Genomic DNA, 27,347 nt, shown 5'->3' on the forward strand with positions numbered 1-27,347 from the left:
GATAAAAGCAACATAAAAACGCCACCAGAAAAAAAAAAAAAAAGAAAAAGCAGCAACTGCCCTAATCTGAGGATTATTTTCTCAATTCAGTTAATTGCTTGGCCTATAAAATGTCAGAAAATTGTGACAGATGCCCATCACAATTTCTTAAAGCTCTAGATGGCGCCTTCAAATTGCTTGTTTTGTCCGACCAACAGTCCAAAACCCAAAGATATTCAGTTTACAATGATATAAAACAGAGAAAAACTGAAAATCCTTACAATTGAGAAACGGGCACTGAGGGAGTATTTGGCATTGCTTTCTTGAAAAATTACTTAAACAATTACTCAGTTATATAAATATTTGCCAAAAGTCTACCATCTGTATAACTTGTCCTAAGAGAGATTTATTCTTCATTATACACATATGATGCATTAATAGACTGCTAGCCAAATCTTCAGATTTATGGAGAACTTCTTTCTGTAACTACTGAGATGATAACAATAGAATTAATTCAACTCTTTTTCTTCCTATTCCCTGAGAAATGTCCTCATTTTGGATTAATTTCCTCAGTCTTTTTGCGTTTGCAGATTAATTTACTTCAAAAAGGTAAAAAAACACACAGATACACACACACATGCACCAACACACACACACACAGTGTCATTAAGAATCATGCAGACAGAAAACACTGTAGCTGCCTTCAAACATGGCCTCCTGCAGTTTGCTACAAAGCACAATCTGCTCCTGCACTCTACCCACTGAACTGGCCCTCACACACACACACACACACACACACACACACACACACACACACACACGAGCCTGACGTCAGCACTTCCTCTGTCTTTGTCACTCAACCCTGTCTGCAAAGGCAGAGGTCAAACAGCCAGTGGACACATAAACCGATGTGTTAGATTGTCTGTTTATCTGTATGTGTGAAAAAACAAGATATTTTAATCCACATGCATGCGTAGGTGCACAGATTCTGAGCCAAAGCGTTTTTGTGTTTACGTATATTATGCATTATAATATGCTCTTATTGAGGGGGAGCGTAATTACACAAAGCAGGAGCCCCATAGAATACTAAATATTTTATGGAAAATCCCATGAAAACGCTGCTGCTGCTGCAGTTGGAAGTGTGTGACAGAAGGGGCAGTGAGGAGCAGCGAGCCGGATCCCAAAGGATTACATGTACAGGGAGATACTGTGTTGAGTGTTCAAGCAGCACTGAACCAAGTGGCACAGCGACAGCAAGGCATCAGAGTGAATACATGCAAGCTAGGGACAGAAGTGCCTCAAATCAAAGTGTGTTTCAAGAATGTTTTAATCTAGTCAGCTGAAGAAGATTCAGTGTGATTGCATTCAGTTTTGTTTTGATATGATTCAGTGTGTTTATGAGCGTTTCAATGCCTTAAAATGCAACAGAGGGTTTTTTTTTGTCCATAATTTTGACTTGTGTAAACAGAGGCAGGGCACTAGTATGAAATAACTTATTATGAATAGTACATTTCTTACCTCCTGCATATATTTAACTTGGTAAAGTCCCCTACATCTGATATTCGTTCAACAATGGGAAAATCTGCCAAAAAATATGAAAATCTTCCATTTCCACCAACTCAGATAGACACAAAGTAAAGAATCAGGCTGATCCGTTCTTAAAAGAGATTTAGCACTGCACTCCTTACAGTTTAAAAAAAGGGATCAAAATCAATAATTTAGCCTTGAGCCACTAGCCAGAGATGAGGAGCAGGCTACAGAGGTAACATCACTTTTGTCTAACTCCACTGTTTTTCATTTTCAAACTTGTAGTTTTCAGACAAAACAACACATTTGGGGGGAAACTGACATCTTTCCAAATAAACTTAAATTTTACATAAATATATAAATATAATACACAAATGCTCGTGTCTGAGTCCAACCTGAAGTAAACTCAGAAATTAGCCCCCTTGGATTAGCTATTTTGCATTGGGATCTACTTACGGGACAATAAGCCAGCTAACTAAGCTAGCTGTTTGGTTAGTCAACTACGAAACTACCTATTCATCTGCAGTAATCACAAACATGTATTACTTATTGTTTTTTATAACATGATTCTACTTCAAGATAGGTAAACCACTTTAGAACACACATTTGTTTATATACAACTACTTATTTTTCATTTGAAGATACAATACAATGTTTGTTTTGCTGTCAAACCAAATCAAATATATGTGCATGTGTGGTAGGAGGGAAAGATTTAGCACTTAAACAGGAAACTTAAAGGTGGTGTGTCATAATTTAATAAAACATTTGTTAAATTACTACTGTCGTAGTAATATGTACATGTGCGTGTGTGTGCGTCTGCCTATCGACATGCATGTGTGTGACTGCATGGGAAACAACAGTATGAGGTTACAATGACCTGAATTACAGCAGACCACAAATCCCACTGCTATCCTTGCTGCCACCCACTCTCAACAGTCTCTCTGACGCTTTCTGTCTTCAAGTATGTCAGTGATACGAAAGAGCAGGCGCTATCTGTCGTGCCATTAATAATAAAAAAATAATAAATAAAAACCATGAAGTGAGAGTTTGTGATCACACACAAATATCTAACTCCTTCTCTGGATTTAGGTGAAGGTGGTCAGATATGAGACGTCTCTTCAGGTTATGTTAGCTTATAGTGGGACAGGTAAACTCATAAACCTCAAGAAATAATGGTAAATGCTCTTTTTAGTGTTGTTATAAAGCAACACTAAGCAAGGTTAATCTGAAGTACTCACATGACAAACTCTTGTTCATCTTCAGCCTGGAAATGATATGTCCGATTATCTGTGGAATACAGAAACAAAGACGTTAAGCGAGCAAATCTGTTATCTTGCATTTTATAATACTAGAAGCAACAGACAATATATATCCAGTCTGTGTGATACCTGTTGGATAGTCTGTTTAACAAAAAGTTTCTGTTGTGCTTCCACAGATTCGTTTTCCTTGATGTTTATAAGAGGCAGGAATTCCCTAACTGTCCCATATTAAAATGTACATAACTAAGCTACTCTGGCATGTGGTGAAATGTACAGCATGCATGTGTGAAACTTACGAGAAATGAGATCAAAGCACTTCCTGTCCTCACCACTTGGCTTGACCTGGCAGGTGAGCAGGTTGAGTTTGACTGGTTGCCTATTGGACTGTAAGCACAAACAGATTGAGGCTCACAATGGCGCCCACATAGATCACATAGGAAATACACAATCACAACAATTCACTATATTACACACAAGGGTCTCTATAAATTAGTTATTATTGTTTCAATACATTTCTTTGTGTATAAAATGTCAGAAAACAGTGAAAAATCCCCATCACAATTTCCCAGGGCCCAAGATGATGTCTTCACAGTCGAAAACCCAAAGATATTTAATTTACAACAATATAAAACAGAAAGAAGCAGCAAATCCTCATAGAAGCAGGAACCTCCGAATGTTTGGCATTTTTATTAGCTTTGCGGTTAGCCACTCGGTCAGTTGGTCCACCACTTTGTATCAGACTGAAATGTCTCGACAGCTATTGGATGGATTGCCATGAAGTTTGGTACAAACATTCATGTCCCCCTCAGGATGGATTGTAATAACTTCAGTGATCCCTTTACTTTCCATTAGCTTCATCATCAGGTCAAATTTGTAATTTGTCTAATACTTTGGTTTATGACCAAATAGCTGCAAAACAAATGACATTCCCATCAGCCTCACCTGTACTTTGTGTTTAGTGCTAATTAGCAAAGGTTAGCATGCAAAAAAGTTGAACGCGGTAAACATAACACCTGCTGAACATCAGCATGTTAGCATTGCCATTGTGAGCATGTTTGCATGCTAACATTAGCAACGACCAGTGCAGAGTGATAGATCTTGGGCGCTCAGACTGTGTGGGCATCTCCAAGCACATCTGCTATTTTGGTTCAAGTATGTGCAGCAGCGTACATTTTAAGCATTACTTCGTTATATAGTGCACTCTGCACTGGGCACCAAAATACCACACAGACGGGCAAAGAGAGTTTCGAGGTCAGGATAATACCAAATGGTTGGACCGTTGCTGGCGCTGGCGCCAAATATTCTATTTACAATGACATAAAACAGAGAAAAGCAGAAAATCCTCATATTGGAGAAGTTGGAACCAGCAAATGGTTGACATTTTTGTATGATAGAGGACTTACATCATTAATCGGTTACCAAAATGATTGTAGATTTTTCTATCTACTTGTGTATTTATTATTCAACACTACTGCTGTAATCCAAACCTCAGGAATTTGAATATTCACATTATTAAAGATACAAAATTCTGTGACACAGATACAGAATGAACTCAGGACTCCTCTTGTCCCCATTAAGAAACTGGACTGTGCTGGCTAAGCTGCGTACTGTAATAATGGGCCCAGTTGGCACATGTACACTGAGCATTGTCTCCTGCTAGTGCCAGTGCCTGGGCTAAGGAGGGGCCGGGGCACGTGCTAAAGAAACGCTAACAGGCTGTGATGAGCTCGGAGCTCGGCTGGCCTGCTGGCAACCCGCCATGTCAGCTAGAGTCACCTAGAGTTCAGCTGCCACAAGGGCGGAAGAAAAAATAACTTGGTGTGGCGCCTCCAGACAGAGAATGATTATAAGCTCTCATATACCACTCAGTGGACCAGTAGACAGAAAGGTTAGAGATGTAGTCCTTTCATCGCTCAACACAACAAAAGGAAACCTTTCATATACTTTCTGAGACAACCACTTCCCCTGAGCTTCGTGTTGCAGACAGAAATTATGTTATCATGTTTGAGGCAAAGGAAGGTTAAAATGATGCTCTCACTCTTACACTATTACATCAGTCATTATGCGCTGCCAGAGCTTATACTCCCTGCCATGGTACATCCAGCTGGAACAACTATGTCTGTTGCCTCCTGAGTGCTTCACCAGGTTTACCATCTCAACCACCAAGACAGCTCTTTGACATTCCCAAACTGTGAAAGTTACTAAAATTGTCCCGGACCTTAAATGTTAACATTTACATGAATACGAAAATATCAAAATTCAAAACAAAAATTGGAAACTGGTATCACTCACATGAAAAGAAAGGACTGATTTAACTGATTTAATACACAGAATATTACTACAAAACAACAGCCATGCTGCTAGTGAGGCTAAAAACTAAATCTAAGTTTGTTTACATCAGAAATGTATGTATCAAAAGATGTAAAACAGGCCTATATTTTGAATTATGAGAAACACGCAAACTGCTGATTTTCCATCGATAACTCAAACTCTTCAGTGTATGCAGATACCTTCTAATCTAGAAAGTTACAAGAACAAACTAGACCTTTATACATACAAACTACAGTAGAGTACAGTTTAAAGATATTTTTAGAGTTTAACTAGGACAAATAATGAAGAAAAGATCCTGCACTGTGTGAGGCTACCAAACCAGAACACTTTATTGATCAAACTGGCAACAATTTGATGTGACAAGGATCTTCCTCAGGTCTACAAACTAAAGAGTTAACTCTTCATATAGGGAAGGTTCCTGTGATTCATAACCAGCAGTAGATAGTGAATAATCCTAAGAGATATGGTGAAAAGATCAGACACATAATAGTCAATAAGTATCAAGCAGCTATCACAAACGTAGCTTCTGTTTGCTTTTTGATCCACAATGATATGGATCAAGTCATCTTAGTTTGAATGATATTTATAGTACAATTGCTGGTCATCAATGAGATGACCTTCCCTAAATAAGACGGAGTTAACTAGCTGGTTTGCAGACATGAGGAAGATTAAAAATGCACTCTTCTGACATCTTTCAGGAGCTTCATTTAACAGTACTTTAGATGATATAATTTGATTATTTTAAAGTACAGTGATAGTCAGGTTGACATAGCCAAAATGCACAGAAGTAGATTTTTAAAAACCTTGTTAATCCAAATGAAATGTTTACTGTTTTAGTCATATGACTTTTTTAAAATTACATAATTTTTTTTAATTTAGATTTTTGTAAACTAATCTAATTCTTGTAATGTAATCGACTACTTTGGTATTAAGATTACTTTTGCAATCAAATTATTTTGTAATTTTTAAAAAAAATTAATTTTTTAAATTGAAATTTTTGTAATGTAATCTGATTATTTTTGTAATCTGATTACGTTTACTGTTTATCTGTGCCTGTTGAGACAACCTGCCACTGCTCTGCAGGAGCTTTAACGCAATTAGCTAAACTTACTGTAACTTTAGCTAATTGTGTTAAAGCTCCTCAGTCCAGTAGCTCTCTTTGTTCGAGGCTCAGTAGGAGGTTATAACTCAAATACAGAGTTAATTCAGATTTTTGAATTCACTTCTTATATTCCTGCATTCCACACAGGAAAGAAAACGTAACGCTGCACAGCGGCTACTGCAGCTGCACAAGAGCGGAGACCACACTACAGACGTGCCAGCATATACAGTAACGCTCACACTCGCTCTGAGATGAGTCACCGAGGCACAGCAGGCAGAGGGGGGAGGGGCGAGGGGTGCAGGGTTGCCATGACAACCCATCTATGTCAATTCCACTCTCCAGATTGAAAAAGCCCAACACAACCTCCCTGCATGATGTTCTCCCTTTGATCCGCACAGTCACTTGTGTGTGTGTGTGTGTGTGTGTGTGTGTGTACATTTGTCTTGTACTCACTGTGGCATGAGAGATGGTGAGCATGCCCCCCTTCACTGAGCACTGCCTCCTCTGCCACACCTTCCTCAGCCTGTGAAGACCGGGGACACACATTAGGAAAGGATTCTTTCTTCTCTGTGTGCACTTTTAAAATTTTAATGCAACATGAATGGCGCTCTGCAGCGTTTTTAAATAACGGCTGTGTTAGCAGCTTACCCATCACTCTTCTTCAGCAGGTAGCCTTTCTTCTCACTGCCAAACTCCTTGTTTCCCTGCAGCTGGTGCATACTGTAGCCGCCCTGCTTACTCTGTGAGTCCTGGGCAAACCCACACAATACATGCACACACGCAAACACAAAATACCAACGTTAAACAAACAGGGTATACAGAGGAGCTGCAACATGCAACATACACAAACACACTACACACTGATCCTCCAACATCAAAGTACAGTCTCTTCTCAAAACCAAAGTGATAGAAAATTGTATCTACAAGACATGCTCTGCAACGCCTCTAAAGGGCCAAATACTGTCAAGCAGAACAGACAGATGGCAGCATGCCCAACATGCACCAGCACTTACTCTTCTAGACTTGATTCCAGATAAGCAGAAGGCAGAAGGGGGGAGATAGAGGGGAGAGGTGTGAAAGATCCAGCTCAGGTGCAGGCGGTGGGTGTGAAAGAGTGCGCCGCCTGCCCATGTGCCGACCAAAACCATAATCTCAGGTGCTTACTTTCTAAATGTAGTGCTTACTGTGGGTGTTATTAACAAGAGAAGCTACCAAAATGTAAATTAAATGTGAAAGACTGTATAGATGGTGTCATGCAGAACAGCGGACTGAGAGTGTGAATGTGTGAACCAAGGGGATGGTGAAACGTACAGCTACAGCAAGCTATGTTTACAAGTAAATCCAAGGTTGGCAGTGTTGTAAGTGTGTGTGTGTGTTAGATGTGGTGTTAAGTCGGGCAGTGAGTGGCTCTCCACTGAGCAGCCAGTGAGGCACAACACTGGTCACCAGCAAAGCCTACCACACACTGGCTACCAGCATGGTACAGCACTGGGCACTCGCTCTGTGCTGCAGGAGACAAGCTCCAAACCTGGTAGTGGCCAGAGTGAGAGGAGGTGTGTGGTAAAAACGTGGGATAGGACTGTCAAATCATCAGTTTCTAACAACATATCTGTGTGGACCAATATGGCTGGTATGAGTGAATCAGGTCTGCTATTGCTGTGTTTAGCCCTATATGGCTGGCCTCATAAGAATTACACCAGCTACAAGTTTAAATTTGGCCTGGCGTGTCCGGGTGTGACCTGCCTACCTCCTTCTGGTCCAGCTGGAGGGAGGACTTGATCAGATCCCGCAGGGCAGTCAGCTGCTTCTTCTCCTCATCCTGAGTTTGTTTGATCTGGGGAGAACAAATGCAAGGTTGAGGAAAAGATGCACCGGCAGAACTGAGAGATTACCAACTGTTTATACATGGAGCCGTTTATTGCACTGATAAAAGGGCCTCATGTAAATACCTGCAGTCTAGATATTTACATGAGGCCTTTGACTGAAATCAACTGCTCCATTCAAAAATAAATTGGCCAACTTCCCATTATCTTCTTTCTGGAAAATATACTTTTTCTATGCTCATTGTTCCCCTGAGAAAATACTCTTAGATTATTTTGTAATTTACAAGCCATCTCTCACACAAATTTTCAAGAATGTACATCCAAAAAGTGTTTAAAGGTCGCTGGATCAAAAAACAAAAGGGCAGAGGTCAGACAAAAGATTCACACACTGTTCGGATAGCTCCCAAAGTGTCAGGTTTGTCATGTCTATGCCCGACGAAGATCTCTGTTTGATGGAAACGTTGCTATGTTAAATTAAATTTATTGGGAGAAATACAGCAGCATAGTGTGATGATATTTCGTCTGACTTCTACTTTCCAAGGCGTTACCATCTTTGGATATGTGAGGTTTACTAGTTTCCAGGAGATTCTGAATTATGACAGTTGCTACAGATGTGCTACCCTCGGGTGAGCAGTCAGTGTATCAGTCAAAGTGGAATCATGAACTACATTATATTAAACGTGCAACTTTGGAAGCAGTAATTCGACCCAAAGAAAAAACTCAACTTATGGTCCACTTACTAGCTTTTTCCAGAGGTTTTATCGCATCAGTATGAGCAAACTTCATCTGCTAAATAAGAGATGCATGAGATTCTGGAAAAAGCTAGTAAGTGGATCTTGAGATAATTTATTTTTTGTCAAAATCAACTTTATTAATTTAATTCAGAAAGAAAAAAACAAAACACAAACAGATGTGCAGTTTTGATTCTCTGAAAAATAAAAGCAAAAATAAAAACATAAGAGATTAAAAGGTAAAGATGTGAGTATTTACATTGTACAGATCAGCAGCCAGCTTCTCGATGTACTGCTTCAGCTTATCTGCTGTCTTCAAGCCATCTTGGAAGAAACTGGAGAAGAAAGGCACATGTGACTCCCACTGACATTAACATGCATTGGAATAAATATGAAAGACAAGTCGTTTAATTTATGGGAATTACTACTTTGCAAATGTCAGGTGTTACACTGTGCTCCTTTTGGCCGCTATGAGGGTCACAGAGAGAGAGAGAGAGAGATTGGTGCAGTTTATATTTAATGTATAGCTCGGCTCGTTCTGGCACCTTTGGCTCTTGGCACAGAAATCATAGCTGGCCGCGTCCGCAGCAGATTTGCAGATGCTGACATCCATTACAGATCTGTCGGCGGTACACACCTCGATGCAGCGCTGCAGCAGCAAATCACCACTAATGACCTCCCTCTCTCCACCCCCTTGCCCAACACTCTCTTCTTCTTGGAACGCATCTCTCCCTTCCTCTGTTTATTATTTTCTCTGTCACAGCTCTTCCTCTGTTTCTTTCAATCTGTGCATCGAGGATCCCACATCTCCCCTCCCACTCCATCCAACTCTACCATGTCTACATTGTACAGATTGTCAGTATGTATAGTTAAAGTGTTCATGCTGCAGGTACAGAAAAGATTCACCTTGATTGACTTTTTGCACATTTTGCTGTACTATATAGTTATTAATGTATTTAGAATTAATTTTACTGTATGTTGATGTTAATGGTATTTTAATATTTTGAATGGTTCGGATGGTAAAAACAAAACACAAATTATTTTCTTCTTTCAGCCTGCGAGCAGTCAAACTTCCCTTATCTCTCCTTCGATTGCTTTTATGCTTCTAATCCATCACTACTGCAGCTTTTTGATCCATCAAGGCCCAGGTTGAACAGATTAACTGAGGAAGTATATTGTTTTGTCCCAGTGTTATGACAGGACCTAGCAACGCGGAGAGAAAATTTGTCATTCTGTCACTGGCCGTTGTGAGCTGCGGTTCTGGAACTGAAAGAGCGCCCACTTATTTACCCACCAAACCCCACAGCTGTCAGAACATATCTGTATGATGACCTGTGCATATTTATGAGCGCTATATAAATACGACTGTGCACCCTCAAGATCCGTGAATCATACAGGAGATAGAAAATTGACATCAAGAGCTGCAAAGAGGGAGAAAGACACAACCTTTTTTTTGGCATGTTTTGAAATTCATGTCTCAGTGGGTGTTATGCACACAACAGGGGAGATTCACACATTCAGGTTCAGGGGGATTAAGGTGGTACTTACTTGCACTGTGCGTGGTAATACTTAATCAGGTTCTGGAGGAGGTCCACTCCTTTCTTGGTCTTGATCTCATTTACTTTGATCAGGTACTGCAAAGCAAGAGGAGGTGCAGAGTTCAGCCAGGAGTTGAAATTTAGGGTGTGTTTAAAGGGTTTTTTGGTTTAATGAGGTATAATGTGGCAGATACAGAGAATAAAGTCTCCTGCTATGCCATAGACACTTAGTATGAACACTTTGCATTATGATAATCGCATCTGAGTGCACATATGCTTTATGAAGGCTTTGACGCACGCCTTGACACTGTGGGAGTGGGGACCAGACCAGTAAACGCACTTCTAGTACAAGAAAATACCATCGCTCTGCCTTGATCTAAATAAAGTTTCAAAAGGATGATCAGAAATATTTTACATTAGCATTATAAAACAGAGAGAATAGCCTCCAGAGAGAGAAAATGCTTTGTAGACTGTATGCTCAGTCTGGGTGTCTGAGGATTCAAAACAAACGAGAAGTCTTCAGGCAGCGCTTCCCAAACAAACGAATAAAAGATAATCTTAATCTGAGCTAATCCCACAGCATGCCAATCCACAGAGATTTACAAAGAGTCACAGCTAAAGACCACAGCAAAATTTAATCTATTACACAAAATCTCTCTGAAGCTTCTGACGCCAACATACAGTTTTAATTTGCTCCTTACATCACGTGTGTTGATGCACGTATGTTAGGATACGCATGAGTGCGTGTGTATGTGCATATATGTGTGTATGCATGCATGTGTTGTCCCTTTTGTCTGCCTATTCAGTGCCCGTTGGATGGGAGATTAGCCACATTTGGTCTGAGCCCTGTGTGGGTTCAGTGTTTCGGAGAGCGCTGCCACATGTGCATGTTCGGGCTCTTTTGTGTGAATGAGCTCCATCGCTTGCGCTGCTGCCGTGTCTGAGCAGAACATAATGCAGCCTGCTGAGCCCTGCCTTTCCACACTCCTTCACTGACAGTGTAGGATGAAAAGGGTGAGAGAGTGAGAGCATCCTGTAATCTGGTGATTGAGTAACATGGAGAGAGAGGGAGAGAGGGTGAGAGGAAGAGAGCGTGAGAGCGAGAGAGTGCACGCACACAAAGAGAAATGAGGTTAAGTGGGATGAACAGATTGTACCACTGACTGCAGCACACACAACAGCAGCAGCAATGCTGGTATTTCCAGCCATGATGACTGTTGATTTAGAAAATCTCTGATGTTTGTGATTATTCTGTCTCTTCTTTTTATTGATTGAGCACCTTATAGACTTGCAAATTAAAAATATAGATAAATCACATTAATTTGTTGACTACATAACACAAAACAAGGTCAGATTATACAAATGCTTTGCATAAAAAGTAGCTATGCTATGTGCAATAAACGTGGCCAATATAGATAAAATCCTCTATATCAGTATATGCAATTTTTACATTGCAATATCAATGCTGTTATCTTGTAAAGCTGCAACTGACAGTTATTTCCATAAACGTCTGCCAATTGTTTTCTTGATTACTTGGTTATATTTTTAGTCTAAGAAATGTCAAAAAATTGCGAAAATGCCTGTAACAATTTCTCCGAGCCCAAGTTGACGTCTTCAAAATACAGAACCCTCTGTAGCTCTTTAGTCTACTGTCATAAATGACAAAGAAAAGCAGCAAATCCTCACATATTATATATTTAGTTTTTCTTATTTATTGTTACGGATATACCTCAATTACTCTCGACAGTACATGCACCTCCGCTTTTACTATTATTTATTACATAATTAGTGACATTGTATTTATACTGTACTTCACCATCTACCAGTAAACCCACTTGGTACTCGACACTTAGTTTATCTTATACTTATACCAACATGTTACTTAATTTATTTATTTCTGACCTGTTTATAGTGTATAATATCGTTTTCTCCTGTGTGCACTGACGTAAAGGCGAGCTACTGTAACAAAGAGTTTCCCTACGGGGATCAATAAAGTATTTCTGATTCTGATTCTTTCTGATTCTGATATTAAAAGCTGGGACCAGAGAATTTCTGGTATTTTTGACCAAAAAAACAAAAAAAAAAGAGACTCAAATGGTTTGATTACCAAAAAAGCTGCCAATAATTTTCTGTTCGTTGTCTAATCAATTAATTGACTACAGTAATTGATGGCTACAACGGCCAAATTCAACCAAAGATATGAAACGGACAGCGAGCATGGTATACGGTATGGTATGACGGTTGACTAACTTATCTTGTCTCAGTGTATATCGTCATATGGCACAACACTAATGTACAATGATTGAGCTTTAAAGTCCAGTGACCTAACAAACCCCTATCTGAAGTGGTTTTATAGGTCTGAGGATCAATAGAAATTACTCTACAAATACATCAGCAGCTGGTGAAATATCTGGCTTTCAAAACTCATTATTTGTGGCCTGAATTTTGAACTTCCCTTGGCCTGAAACTGTCACATCATATATGTATAGAAACGAGTCAGTTATGTTCTCGTAATAGAGCCCTAATGCTTTTTTAGGCAAATTCTTCAAACCACAGAGTCATCTAACTATTATTTACAGTGAGGCTGGTTCAGTGACAAGTGGCCACAACAACAAAGGCCTTTTGTTTGAGGTTTTTACTCTGGAACAGTCAACATGCAATGTTCAGAGGACTCGTGCAGTCCTGTAAGGACACAACAAAGAGCATCATACAGTAACACGAACACGAACATGCAAAGCTCTGCGGATGATTAGAAATTCAAAATGGAATCTGGACTTGAGGAAGCCAGTGCTAATGTAATGTGGGAGCCACAACTTTGGCATCCAGCATCAACTGGAGGCGGGCTACAAAAATGGATAATGAAATGAGTCTTCTGAAATCATGAAAAGATAAAACTGTTAAAGTAAAAAGATAAAAATGTATTGCTAAAAAAGTAAATTGACTCACTTAAATGATATGATTTTGGCAATGTTTCCAATAAAGAACTTTTAATGAAACTATACCAGGAGGGTTTTCAAACTGCAAGACAGTGTGAGGTAGTGGGGGGGGGGGTGAGGCAAAGATACTGTGTGAGGTGAAATGTGCCTGCTGGTGTTCTAAAAACAACAGGAAGTTAGTTATTGTAGTTTCAACATGGTACACATATTCTTAGATTCAGTGGGACTCAGATTTTCCGAGGATATAATTAACTCCAATGTCCATTGCAAACAAACCACTTAGAAAACACAGGAAGAAAAGCTCCTAATAGCTAAATAAAAGTTTTCTTTAGTATTAAAGTGATCCAGTGATAACTGTCTGTACATCCATGGGTACACTACAAACAGGAACCGCTAATAGCTCATTTGGCATACTTTTAATAGTGCCAATTTGCTAAAATGTAAACAAATATAGCCTAAAAAAAACAGGGCTCAATTTGTAGACCACAGAATAACTTACTGAATCCATAGCAACATTATACCTCCTGTTTATATCCTCCAAAACTTTGGCTATATCTACCAAATAGAAGTAAGGCAATGAATAGTAGACAAAATCTATTAATATAAACTTTCATAATGTTGTCTGAAAATTGTGCTAGCTTCTCCAGCTTTGAACATAAGCAACCAAGCAAACTTATTGGCATCCTAAGAGCTATCACTAGGAGGGCTAAAAATTATTTTTAGATGAGGGATTCATACTGCATATTCATACTCTGATGATTTTTATTAACTTTGGTGAATTAACTTTTAAGCCACACTAGTGACTTGGCTCCATTGATGGCAATGTCTTTGGTTTTGACCAAATTACCTGCAAAACTAATGACATTCCTATTAACCTCAGCTGTACAGTGTTTAGTGCTAATAATCAAATGTTAGCATGCTAACGTGCTAAACCAAGATGGTGAAAATGGTAAACATTATATCTGCTAAACATCAACATGTTAGCATGCTGACGTTAGCACTTAGCTCAAAGCTCAAGTACAGCCGCACAGAGTCGCTAACATGACTGTAGTATTCTTATCTGTTCCCCTTGTTTTATGTTTAGCACTAGAAAACATATATGTAAATAAACCTGACTTAATTGAGCCACACCTGGTCTGTAACAGAGCGAGAAGTCTGAACACAGGTGGAAAATGTGGACAAGGAAACACCTCTGAGTCACTGTGAGAAGAGGCAGATCAGCATGGCAGGGCACAAAAGGACTGCAGCGAGTTTTATAGTGAATAATTCACACAACCAACAGCACTGCAACAGCCATTGGTCCATTATGTAATTTGAGTAAAAAATCCTAACAGGATAAAACAGTGAACAAGGCGTAGGCGTCACCACCCACCACAAGAGAGGTTTTTGGCAAAAAGAGTGAGTTCTAACAGTTTGTTCTGAGCTCACATTTGTTTTACACTTATTCAAGCTGTCAGATTTCTTTAAGTACAGTGTTTGAGCATTAATACCAAAGATAACTCAAACTGTGTCACAACATGCTTAAAAGAAAACAAGTTTACAGAACAAGAGGAATATCTGAAAACACTTAAATTAAGGGAAACGGTTTGATTGTATAGTACGAGTAGTTAGCTGCTCAAATATCTACGGAAGCCCTGAGAGGCAAGTGAGAAAAAAAAAATTCTGGTGATTGATTGTCTAAGTCTGATCTAAATTAAGTGTTTGTTGTTGTAATACTCATTTCGGGCACAAGAGGCTGAAGTGCAACACTACCCCATGTTCTAAACAGGACTAAGAGCATTCATGTTTTCTTCCAGTTGAGTTTTGATTTTTCCATGCACTTTAAACACAAGGTGCATATATTGTGTGTTAGCAAGTTATGTAGCATTACTTTCATGTCTTTCTTTTGGCTAGAAATGTATTTTAATCGGCACTTCACCTGGAAGAAAACTTTTTTTTTTTAGATTTTTTTTGGGCATTATGCATTTATTGGACAGTGACAGCTGTAGATAGAGACAGGAAAGGCAGAAGAGAGCGAGGGGATGACATACAGCATACGCTGCCTCCTGTGGCTGGAATGAGTATCACAACAACAAACACTTGAAAAATGATCAAAAATGAAAAACATTAATTTCCCTTGCCAAAACTTTTTTTCTGCCTGTTTCCACAGATGAAAAAAAAAAGTAAAGAAAAATGATCCTGGTAACACGGGAGAGAAAACAATTTAGATCAGACTTGAAAATGGATCACCAATTTTTTTTCTCACTTGCCTCTCAGGGCTTCCGTAAATATCTGACTTGTTTAGTGTTATATTTCCTAAATCTTTTCCACTGACATACAATCATTTTAACTACCAGTTTCAGTCTAGCGTTGAGGCAGACAGCAATACATACATGAATTTATGTAGGTACAGCTGTATCTTGTGGGGCTGCTGTAATCCCTACATGTGGAGCTGCATGAGTGTTAAAAGCTATTCTATAAATTATTCAAATCATCTCAGAGAAAAAGTCAACTCAAGCTTAAAAACTGGTTTAAATACAGCTGGTAAAAAAGACTTTGCATACTGTAGGATTTTAATAAGTGGGTGTTTAAACCAAAAATAGCACTGCGTTGGTTGGGGCGTGTTGCTAGAGGTACCAGTAAGAAGATGAAATACAATCCATGAAGGCCAGTTTGGGTGATAAACCTTTGAGTTTGGGGCTTAGCATATGCTAAAACACTATGACTATCTAATAACGGCAACAAAAAAAGCCAGAATAATTACAAAAAAGAAAAGTAACCTACCAGAAATGTGCACCTGCATGTACGGTATTCCATGTGAGCAATGTCAGATGACATTACCCTATGTTGTTGCAAAAGTTGAGCAGGGTTCAACTGTTTTGCCGGACAACGCTGCCATTTTTTTGCCAGAGCCCTTGTCTCATTGAAATGAATGAGGAGGCTGTGTTGTTTCACAAAGTGCAAATGTTGTCTGACCACAACGTGACACAACATAAATGTGCAGGTAATTTTAATCCCAAGTGATTTATAATAAGACAGCAAGATCCATACAAGGACAATTGGAAAGCACACAATGCTGTGTTGAGGGTATTTAACCTGTGACCTGCCTGTTACAGGACCTGACTAACTGCTATCTGATGCCTGATTACTGCTAAGAAGCCAACCAAAAATGTACTATAGCATCATTTTACAGCCTACCTCACACATCTGGAGCTGGAAGAGACGCCGCTCCTTCTCCATTTCCTCTGCGATTTCAGCCCCGGTGATCTCTGTGCGGATCATCCCGTGCTGCTTTGCATGCTCTCGCTTCTCCTTCTCGATCTTTGTACTGACACAGAGGAGAGGACAATTACTAAATGGATGCACTCTTCTTGACCTTGTCTGTTTTTACATTACAACAGTAGGTTTTTGTTCTACAATTTGTGCAATATCTTCTACAACACTCCTGGAGGGTCCAAACAATATTGCTGCACATTGACAACAGTGTTTGATCCAATATTCAGTGCTCTATAATGAGTTAGATGATGCAAATATATGGTATTACACACTATAATTATCCACTTACAACTTGGCCTCGTAGTCTTTCCATGCTTTGTCAAAGGGCTTCTTTATGTCCTGCAGAAACACAGGGGGAAAAGCATCAGCAAACTACAAAGAGGTCACTGCAGGGATGGAGGTATTTGCAGAGTTGGATCGCTACCAGAGTTCCAGCAAATGCCTCGCTCCACTCACAATTTATGCCCTGGACAGCCAGCGAGCAACAACGCCCCTCCTTGTACCCCAAACATCAAGGGTTCATGACCCAGTTACTCGCCACTCGCCTCAAGCATAACACAAAAGGGAGTGTTTACGTCTGCAAGATTTACAGTGTGATCTTTTGAAGAGAGAGCTCTCCCTCCTGTCTCTCTGGTCTTTTCTCACTTACACTCAACATGCACATGCACAGAAGTTGAGAGATTAGTAGAGAGATGTGTTGACAAGGCACCTATTTTCTCTGTCCTGCTGAGTGCCATGGAGGGGGCCCGGAAGAGTCAAGAGAGAAAAAAAAACGTCAGCGAGAGAAACTGTTTTACAGTAAATCTTACCCCTTTCACGCCTTTCAAATCGCCTTTCAGCAGCGAGTCCAGAGTGAAGATCACATTGTGGCTGAGGCTCTGGAGCTATAAGAGGACACACAGAGAGGAGAAGGAATAAAACAGGGAGTTATAATGTAGTTGTTGTCACGAGAATACATAGCTAACATAGTGCGGAGGCAGGGGAGTCTATATTTTTCTTATTGTCAAACTCCACAGCGCCACTGTCCAAAAAACTATTAAAAACACAGCAGTAACACTGCCACTTCCATATACACAGTCCTGCTGCCATAAATACTCACAAGAGCACCAAATGTGTATTTATCCCCGACTGAAAATAGTCCCCAATAAATGCACTTGTTTATGTAACGTTTGCTAAAAACTGCCCATGTTTAAAAAAATAAAAATAAATTATATAAACTAGATATTTTAAAGCTGAAAACAGCTGCCTGCTGCTGCTGGAAACAATGCTAATGAGAACGTGCCATAAAACCAAAACACTAAGCTGAAAGATGCAAAAACGCTCCATATAGAAGAGGGAAACTGCAGAGTCAGGTGATAATTCTCTGTGGGTTTGTCACTAGAAGCGACTCCTTACACATTACAAGTCATTTGAACCGTTGTTAATATAAATATACTGATTAGTGCAGCTTTAAAGAATTACGTCTTCAGTGTGAACAAATGGACTTGGGTCTAAGTAACACAGACAAGGAAGGGAAGTTGTTAAGTATCGAAAGACAGACTAACGCATTAATGGTTTTGGTCTTTTTTTGGGCGATAAGAAAACCAACCTACAGTGCAATGCATCAACACATTCATGCTGCTGCTGACTGACAAAATCAGCATCATAATAGCAAAAGAGCTGCCAAAAAAGAGCACATGTGCAAGTTAGTCTACTGAAGAATTAGCAAAAGCTTGACGTTGCCAACAGCTTGGGTTGCCACAGTTATGCTCAGCAGCTCTATTAGGATCAGCAAGGTCATTTACAACAGTGCTAAGCATTTAAGACCCAAGTTAGCCAAGTCCACACAGAAGCGGTCAAGGAAGTAAACAACGCTTAATGGGCGCTAATGTGCTTCTTAAGTGCCTGTCTTGCATATGGCCAACGTCATAATCAATCTTCTACTGGCTGGTTGCCGGTGTGCTCTAACAGCACATCCTGGAAACTGTCACTGTCTCTTTTGCTTTCTCTTAGTATACGATTCTCAAAAAGGAAATAAACACAGAGAGATGCAGAAAAGCTGGCATGAACCTGGCTAAATGTGTCTATAAAATCCTTACATTTAAGCCGATAACACATGTAGGACATCTAGGACAAGCACCATTCATCAATTCTCATTTGTAGTGCACGCACATACCAGCAGCCCTTGGGGCGCAGTTATTGAAGTCTAAAAAACGCACTCAATAAAATACTCAAAATGGAAAAGACAAGAGTCAAGAGAGAGACAAAAGGGGAGACAAAGAGAGGAATGAGTAGAAATAATTTCACTTTCCCAGAATATGCAGGTAGTGCCGACAGGTGGGTGATTTAAAAAGGTTCCCAAATGGAAACACACACACACACACAGAGAGAGAGAGAGTTGTTCCTGGTGCTGCCAAGTGTATTTATGGCATCTAATCTCTCTGTCAGTCACACAGGAAGAGAGGCAGAGAGCGGGGACTGGCTCTTCTTCCAACAACAATCACTCACAGAGGATTCAAACAGGACACATTATTCAACAGAAACGTCAGGGGAAATCCACGGCAGGCAGATAAGAGCCTCGACTGGAAAAAAAAAATACAGGGCTCGGCGGTAGATATAGCCGCAGTCAGCTATACTGTCCGACTGTGATGACGGTTTTGACTGTGTAGGCGAGTTTTGTACAGTTTTGTCTTATTCAGCTGGAACCTATAGGCACATACACCTCTTTTATTACATTTGTTAAGACTTTTACTGACTACATTCATCAATAACCTCTTCTTAACCTCACCTTCTCCACTACATGCGTAATGTCAACCCTTCACCTAATGTAATCCTAATCTTAACCTTAAACCCAAATCCTAAACCGCTTATAGAAGTGAAGACAGGAAAAAATCAGATCCCTTGGGGGAATTTTCCTCTTTCTACCCATGTGAGGACAAAAGCACATACAAACGCAGAAACTATTCATTTTAGTTTTAGTGTTTGAGTGTTGACGTGTTGAACTCACCAGGTTCTTCAGCAGAGCAGACAGCTCCTTGGTGAGGGAGGAGAACTTGACGAAGGCAGTTCCCAGGTCAGGGTTGTCCCGGCTGATGAAGTTACTGCCGAATTTGTCCAGAGCCTGGGCATAATTCTCTTCATTCTGGACATGGTCTGTGTTGGAAACAGAGAACAAAGGCCAACCAATGATCAGTTCATCTGCCCCTAACTCTGGTTAATGATTAGCATGATTAGCATGTATACTGGACTGGAAGTGGCCTGCAGTCTTTGCAACATCATGATGGGGGTATACTGCAGGTGCAACAGTCACAAAGGTAGTCATAGGGACAATTAAAGCGCTAAACACATATCCTCAAAAGGACTCCTAATGGTTGGCAAGGCATCGAACCTCAGTACTTTTTAGTTCCAACCAAAATGTGTCTATAGCTCTGAATATCGAAAACTGTCAAGAACCAAAAGTTGGCATTAAATGTCCAGTCAGATTTGTAATCTTGTTAACTTCTTCTTTGATCAGACGGTGTCTGTTTTACATCATAATTTTGCCAATTTCAGACTGTTTTATTTGGGCAAAGCTCTTGTAAAGCTGCTTGTGTTTAGACTTTTAATATTTTCCAGGACTTCGGGAGCAATGTAATAAAGGGTTTTGTATAAAAATGTTTTTAATAAACATTTATCAAAGTATGGTATTAAAAAAAAAGAATTGTGCTAAAATTGGTACTGAAACTAAGGGACTAGTTTAGTTGGCGTCATTTCTGACATGCCACAGTTGAGTCCCAGCAACCACAATAGCAAATAAATTTCTTCTGTTAGTGGCTTGTAATCCAACTGTGACCTTAACAACTCTCAGTGATCCTACAGAGGTTAAAGGGGAACTTCACTGATTTTACAGATCTTGTGGAGTACCACTGCATATGTGAAAAAAGTTGTATAAAGCCTTTTGTGGCTCCAGATCAAGCTGCACGAAATCTGATAAATTCGGTTGGGGTGTGGAGTTAGAAAGAAGTGAGTTTACCAGATCTCTGCAGCCCAATCCTCATCTCTACTTGAGGCTAGCGGCTCGAGGCTACATTAGCCGCTACTAGCATAACAAACCCGAATCTCTGACTGAGCTGTCGGCGGTCGAGTTGCATCATGGGGATTGTAGGCACCAGGTTTTGACAGGAGTAAGACTTTTTGGATTAAAAGACAATATATCTGGTTCTGCTGCATACATTTTGGCCCTTTTTTAAAAACTGTCCATCGTGAGTCTGATAATGTTACAGGAGTGCAATGCTAAATTGGTGGAGTACTCTTTTAAATGCCTGGGACTCCCCACAAGTCAGTCAAAACTGAAAAAGCTTTTTCGGATGAGGCGAAATGTCTTCAAAGAATCTACATCAAGCCCAGTTGCCTTTGACTTAGCACCTCTATATATCCTATGAACCGGATGACTGATGATTTTTACGTACATATAGTTTACTCGTGAAGTTAGTTTTATGCAGCTCAAGCAAGAGCTTTATAACTCTGACAAAAGTGTAGGCTTACCAATGCTGTAAGATATCTTTGACAACAAGAATATATGTTAAAGAAAAGTGAAGTAAAAGAGCTGAGGATAAAGAAAATATTTCAGTGATACACCATTCTTTGTTCTCAACAGCACCAGAGGCAAACACCTGGAACAAACACGTATGTAAATCTTCTCCTAGTGACGTTCATAATAACACAGATGTGGCAGAAATAGTCAACAGATCCTACAATGGAAAGTTCCTTCATCAGTGCAGCAACACAAGTGATACAATAACAGACACATGTGACCTTAACCTGTGACTTTTGATCAATGCTGCTCCAGAGAGACTTTCGTTTTATACATTTTGACTATAGTAAGTCCTACAGCAAGTATCAGCATAACAAGATGTGTGGTTCTCCAGGTCTGTGAAACTCTGTGGAAGCCGTCAGTCAAACAGCAGCATCCATCTGTCCTTGTCATTAAGTGAGAGATGGAGAGGAGCTGGACGGGGAGTGACGTTTACACTGTTGCCAAATCTGAGAGGGAGGTCAGGTGAGACTGTAGCGCTTATTCCTGCAGCAGCCATTTTGAACTTTTGTCATACTGGAAACTCAAATACAGTCCAAACAGGGCTGTAGTTACCATTGAAGACAAAAGAGGTCATGTCCTCTGTATTTTTTTTCTTTGTATTTTCTGTCTTTTCATGTATTTTTTCTGGGAATTACTTAATTCTGGGAGTATTTTATGGGCCAACAAAAAAATGAACAATGTTCTGTTAAATAACAGTTTAAGTTTAACCCCCATATAAATTTCCTTATGAAATCAAGCCCCATTTTTGATACTACTTATGGTTTTCTGCAACAGCCATTTAATGTATTTATATTCCGTAATAGCCTCTCTACATAGTAGGTTTTAATAGTAGTGGCAGGGTCCGCCATTCCCACACTGGATTCAAATTGCCTTCCTACGCACAAGGGATTCATAGGTAAACGATGCAGCATGTAATCCAGCGTTACTCTTTGTAGTTTTACTGTTGTGTTGGAGGGACTCATGACCTCTGTGTTTCTAAAATCCTGGCTATGGCCCCGAGTCTAACTATTCATTACATTTGCAAAATGCACAAACATCCTATTCTTATTTCTATTTTTAGATCACATACAGTACTTGTCTCACCATTACTAGATCTAGCCAAACTAACTAACTATTGTTTATTAGACACTCAACTTAAGAGTTGTTCCAGTTGTTTTGAGACTCTCTCATCCAAAGAGTCACAATGAGAGTAAGGTAAACTGTCTTTTCTGTGGAGCACAAACAAACTTTTTTGTGGGACAGACATCTGAAACTGTCAATTTACAGGGAGGAGGCTGCTCTCAAAAGAATTCAGTGGAAAATTACTGAGGATCCATGTCACAGCAACGAGCAAAACAAACTCAGGTGTTGGTTTCTGGGACAGCCTGAATACACACACAAAACACCATCTGTCCCACAAAAGGCAATGTTCCAGACACACACAAAAAAGCAATCCTCATTTTTATTAAAAGATATTTAAGAAATCCTGGGCTTTCCTCTGGGGATTTTTATTTTTGGAAAGGGTTGTGAACATGTACCCAACCATCAGCTAAAGCACATTCAGGCATGATAAATTTAGAAACAAAAAGTCTCACCTTGTCCTGAATTGTAGATGGCCTTCACCGATTTCTTCACCTTCTGCAGGGAAGTTCGGTCCTGGTCCAACGCCTGAGAAAACAGGAGGAGAGGACGCTTTTAAATTGCTTTCATCCTTAAAGAACATACTAGAAACATTCACAACAAAAGACGACAAAGATGGCTGTTTTAGAGATTGTTTTTGTGTTTTAATGCTACAGCAAACCTGACGAATTCAGAGCATAAGTTTAATATTTAATATATATATATATTTAATATAATATTGCTCAGTCATTCAAAGCGTGCATATTTCATAAAGCTAATGTAGACAGAGTTCTCACAATACAGTGCTTGACCTGAATGTGGCATAAATCATTATTTCAACACTGTTGACTGCTAGCGCAAAGCCTTTGTGCTCTCTGATAGGCAAAATAAATAGGCAGTATATCCAGTGTTATCACGTTTAGGCTATTTATTATGATAATTATTCACGAATGAAACATTTAAATGCTAGAAAAATAAGCACTGCTACTAACCTATTGTTACTGTGAGTTATCTGTCTCACTTACTTGCAATTTCAGAGATTAATGCGACTTTAGCATCTGAAGCACCAGGGAGTTAAATTAATGTCCAGTAGAAAAAACACTTCACAGACGATATAGATCATGGCACTAGTGGTTAGTCATTTAACGATGATGCATACCTATATTTAGAGAAAATCCTACTGTTAAGTTTTACCCCCCCCCCCGAAAAAAACCCAGCATGACACAAGGAAAATTCATCATCATAAACATCATCCTCCTATAAGAAAAACTCCTTATTGCTCAACTCACTCGCTGCCAGAGAAAATATCAGCTACATCTGAAGTTACACCACATTCAAACACATCTTGCATGCTGCATGGCTGATTGGTGGCCTGATTAAACTTCAACACAAGTACATTTCATTCACGAGGCGCATTTCAATTTTTTTTACCTTTTAACTCAATTTTATAGCCTTTTAGATTTTATAGCCATGTCTTTTCTTTATCAACCTGTCTTGTAATAATCTTCAAATAACTTGTTGCCTTTCATTTTCATTCCAGTACTATTTTCTTCTCATTACCTTATGTTTCTTGATAGCACACTGTGTGTGTTTTTCAATTTTAGTGCCTTGCTTTAAAAAAAAACCCAAAAACTTGCAATTCTCAATAAATGTATTTCCTGATTATAATATTATATGAGAATAACAATAGAAGAATTTGCCATCAGTAGATATAAATCTTCTCTGAACGGTGGTTTAAAAGTGCAACAACGCCTCTATCCATTTTTAGGAGTGACTCTACTCTTACATGTGAATATTTGTGAATGTAGTACATTGTTGGTGATAAAATAAACAGTAAAAGAGGTAACAGATTGTGTTTGTGTATTATTGGGGGAATATGTGGAGTTTCACATGGAGAATGCAGTTAAAACAATACTGAGGCAAAGCATTTATTCCTGCAGTGAGATAAACAACCTGGAGACTTTTGTCAGTTCACACCAGAGCAACAACATGAAAATCACCTGTCATACTGAACGGCATCTGTCTGTGTGACATCGATTATAATTTCAGAGAACATTGGGAGACTCGTTAAGCTCAGAAAAGGTGGACACAAGCAACACAAACACACACCTGAATTACCTCCCTGAAATGATTTAAAATGTGAGCCAGTATTGGTGGTGCTTCTGACAGTGCAATTATTTCATCCAGCCCATCTTAACCAGAGGGAATGCAACCATAACTCTACCATGTTTGCCCCTAATAGATGATAAACACCAGCAAAAACACCATTACATCAAGGTCAGCCGGTTAAGAGCAGAGGCACACACACACACACACAAAAGTGGGCTAATTAAGTTTCACAACGTAATTAAGCCGTCCTTGGGCTCCCCTGGACAGTTTTACATGGCTCTTCCCCAATTATGGCAGCAGTAGTTTGCCGCCGCAGGGCCCTTTCAGCCAGGGCCGAGCCCTTTGATCCCCCTGCACATGGGAACAGACTCTGCTGCCCAGTACCTCCCCACACTGCCTCATTATTTAGCACTGTGTCTGTTTGCCTAAACAGCGGCCCAAACAGGCTTGTACCAATATGAAAATGTTACAATACCATTATCTTGGCCAATAGTGTCTCTGTATATGATATTATCTTGATAATTACTATAATTACTATAATGAATTCTTCTAATGAATCTTCAAACAGTATGAAAACATACTTAAATGATGAAAAGCCTCACTATGGGAAGCGCTCAGTTATCCTCAGAAGTCATATCATTACTGGTATGCAGTCATGATGCTAACGTCAAGGCAAAGCCACACGTTTTCCTTATGAAAGGAGTTGATGCAGTGTCACTCTTCATTCGCTTCTGTCCTTACTGCTAACGCAAGTGTAACTACTATGAAACTGTAGATCCTGAAGGTACAAGCTATTCTACATTGGAAGTTGTTAAGCTACAACAATATATTTTTGCTGAAAGTAGGAAGCTACACTGCAAGCAACTCAGAAAACAGTAGCTTAACACACTGAAGCTACTTTACATTAAGAAACATCTTCTGTTAAGTAATATAATATACAAATCCGCTCATTTTGTGTAGCCTCAGTGCTACCCAACACTAAGCTAACAGCTTGGTCATCGGTGCTAGCATAGACTGTGTTTGTGTTAACCACTTAGCCTACTTGATCATAGAGTAGGATTTAAGAGCGAGTTGGCTGTCACCATACAACTAACACTGCTGTTAGCTAAACAAGTGTTAGCTACTGCTGCTACTGCTATTAGCTAGGCCTATGTGGCGCATCAGACTCCAATACATTTTTTGGATTTTGACAATTGATCATTTCAGTCATTTTTTTAAATAAAGATGCCAACTATTCTCTGCTTCCACCTTCTCCAATGTGACGATTTTCTGCTTTTCTGTGTTTTATATTATTGTACTGGGAATATCATTGGGTTCTGGGTGAAACAGAACATTTTTAGACGTCACCATGGACGGACATTTTTCATTATTTTATTTATATTAAATAATCGTTAGTTGAAACCTTACAGATATGAATTCAGAAATATAACTGATATTGTTCTATAAGCTGAAAGGGGATTATTAATTTTCTTATGACAGTGACTCCAAGCAGACTCCACCTAAATGGTTAGATGCGTTGTTTCACGAATTAGATCCCCATTAACAGCCGACACATTTACTAACAAGCTGTATTTCCTCCAAAGTACATTAAATCTATGATTATTCAGAGGTTGTAGTGTTGCGTGCTGATTAGGATGAAAAGCACGAAACAGGCTGAGAAGGCAGACTGACTTTTGTGGTGCTCATGTTGAGAGCAGCTGGCACTGCTACCCAAGGGTTATCTATAATCCACTCTGTGCACGTAATTAAATATTCAGCTGTAACATGAACAAGATTTAACGGATCCATGTTCTTAGCTCTTTTTTTTATTATTTAGATTTTGGTTAGCCTGTCCATACATTCATACATTACTAAGTAAAAATCAGATTTAGAAAATGCTTTAAACTGTTTGTTTTAGATAACAAGACTGAGAACATTCAGTCAAAATCCCAACAACATATTAGAGAGGATAAACAATAAATATCTACATATTTCAGTGGTAAATGCGACTAATGTAACTTAGAGATGGTCTGTTAATGCTGTTAATTCTTAGCTTTTTTAGGGGGGAAATCTATGAAATAGCGCTGTTTTGGCACAGTCTTTGCAATCCCTTGGCAACAGGGAAGAATGCATCCAAACTCTGCTCTCCAAAAGGCAGACAACTATTGAATATAGTCAAAAGGATTGTTTTCATCTGCCAGCAACCAATGGCAAGCTCCCACTCAACCCCGGGGGATTAGCAAGTGTTACAATGCCAAAACATCTGCGGTCACTCATCTCTCCACCCGAACAGCAAGTGATGCATATGGACGATTTATTTAATGCCGTTGACAAAATGAAGCAAAGAATAAAGTACATAACATGGCAGAGTGTTACTCGACTGAGAAATGTCTGGCTGTGAAAGATCACATGTTCGTGTCAGAATGCTTTTAAGTGGAAGTCTGTCAGGGATGGAGCCAAAGAGGTCAAGGGCCGACTTAAGGGAGGTGAAAGGCGGTGGCCATGCATGGTGCCTCAGCAAGAACAGATTTTATAACCAACGTGAGCACCAAGCTCAGAGAAGACTGTCCTTTAAAGTTCAGAAAATATCTAATCTTACTGATCAGGAGGCAGAAAAATCATTCCTGGCATTTCATCCTGTTCAAACATAATTTTTTCTTGGGATAAATATTAAATAAATAAATACTGGTCATATTATTCACTTACATAAGTAAAGAATCAAGGGCCGAGTAATTGATATTTGAGAGCTTTTGATAGGGCTGGGTGGATGAAGGCCAACCAATACTGAGTCTTGTTTTAAGTATTGATAGTGGTGTCAATAGGGTTGATACCCAAACCATAGATCCAGCTTACGTTTGATCACATTCTGGGCATATAAAAGTATTCAGTATTCGAGTAAAGGCTGGAAAACAGTGAATTATTTGCATTTTTGCTTTAAAAAATGACAATCGATTATTAAAACTGTTGCAGACAAATTTGCTCTAATTCACACAATAAAGGTTTGTTATTTAACCTTAAAAACTGTCTGGTGTTTTAACACACACACATTTGATACAGTAATTAACAGAAAATAGTAAAAAGAAATGCTTAATGTTTGACAAGGCATTTGTTGGTAATGAAAATGT

General features: G+C 39.4%; 1 protein-coding gene across 12 annotated transcripts in view; it reads right to left on the minus strand.

The window, feature by feature from the left end:
* asap1b (ArfGAP with SH3 domain, ankyrin repeat and PH domain 1b) overlaps nt 1–27,347 on the minus strand; it is a 60,732-nt gene that overhangs the window by 16,637 nt on the left and 16,748 nt on the right. For 7 of the 12 annotated variants that reach the window (XM_044177427.1, XM_044177420.1, XM_044177429.1 and 4 more), the window contains exons 2-14: nt 22,611–22,683; nt 19,468–19,613; nt 17,291–17,365; nt 16,771–16,820; nt 16,404–16,533; nt 10,301–10,386; nt 9,012–9,087; nt 7,946–8,032; nt 7,212–7,220; nt 6,847–6,947; nt 6,652–6,721; nt 3,062–3,149; nt 2,745–2,793 (exon numbers count right to left, since the gene is read on the minus strand). In XM_044177427.1, coding sequence (XP_044033362.1) covers nt 2,745–2,793; nt 3,062–3,149; nt 6,652–6,721; nt 6,847–6,947; nt 7,212–7,220; nt 7,946–8,032; nt 9,012–9,087; nt 10,301–10,386; nt 16,404–16,533; nt 16,771–16,820; nt 17,291–17,365; nt 19,468–19,613; nt 22,611–22,683 — 1,040 coding nt within the window. Of the gene's footprint in view, nt 1–2,744; nt 2,794–3,061; nt 3,150–6,651; nt 6,722–6,846; nt 6,948–7,211; nt 7,221–7,945; nt 8,033–9,011; nt 9,088–9,595; nt 9,975–10,300; nt 10,387–16,403; nt 16,534–16,770; nt 16,821–17,290; nt 17,366–19,467; nt 19,614–22,610; nt 22,684–27,347 lie in introns of those variants that run through there. The other 5 variants (XM_044177421.1, XM_044177430.1, XM_044177424.1 and 2 more) reach the window with 3 other exon arrangements.

Source organism: Siniperca chuatsi, linkage group LG19 (assembly GCF_020085105.1).
Source record: "Siniperca chuatsi isolate FFG_IHB_CAS linkage group LG19, ASM2008510v1, whole genome shotgun sequence".
Classification (NCBI taxonomy): domain Eukaryota; kingdom Metazoa; phylum Chordata; class Actinopteri; order Centrarchiformes; family Sinipercidae; genus Siniperca; species Siniperca chuatsi.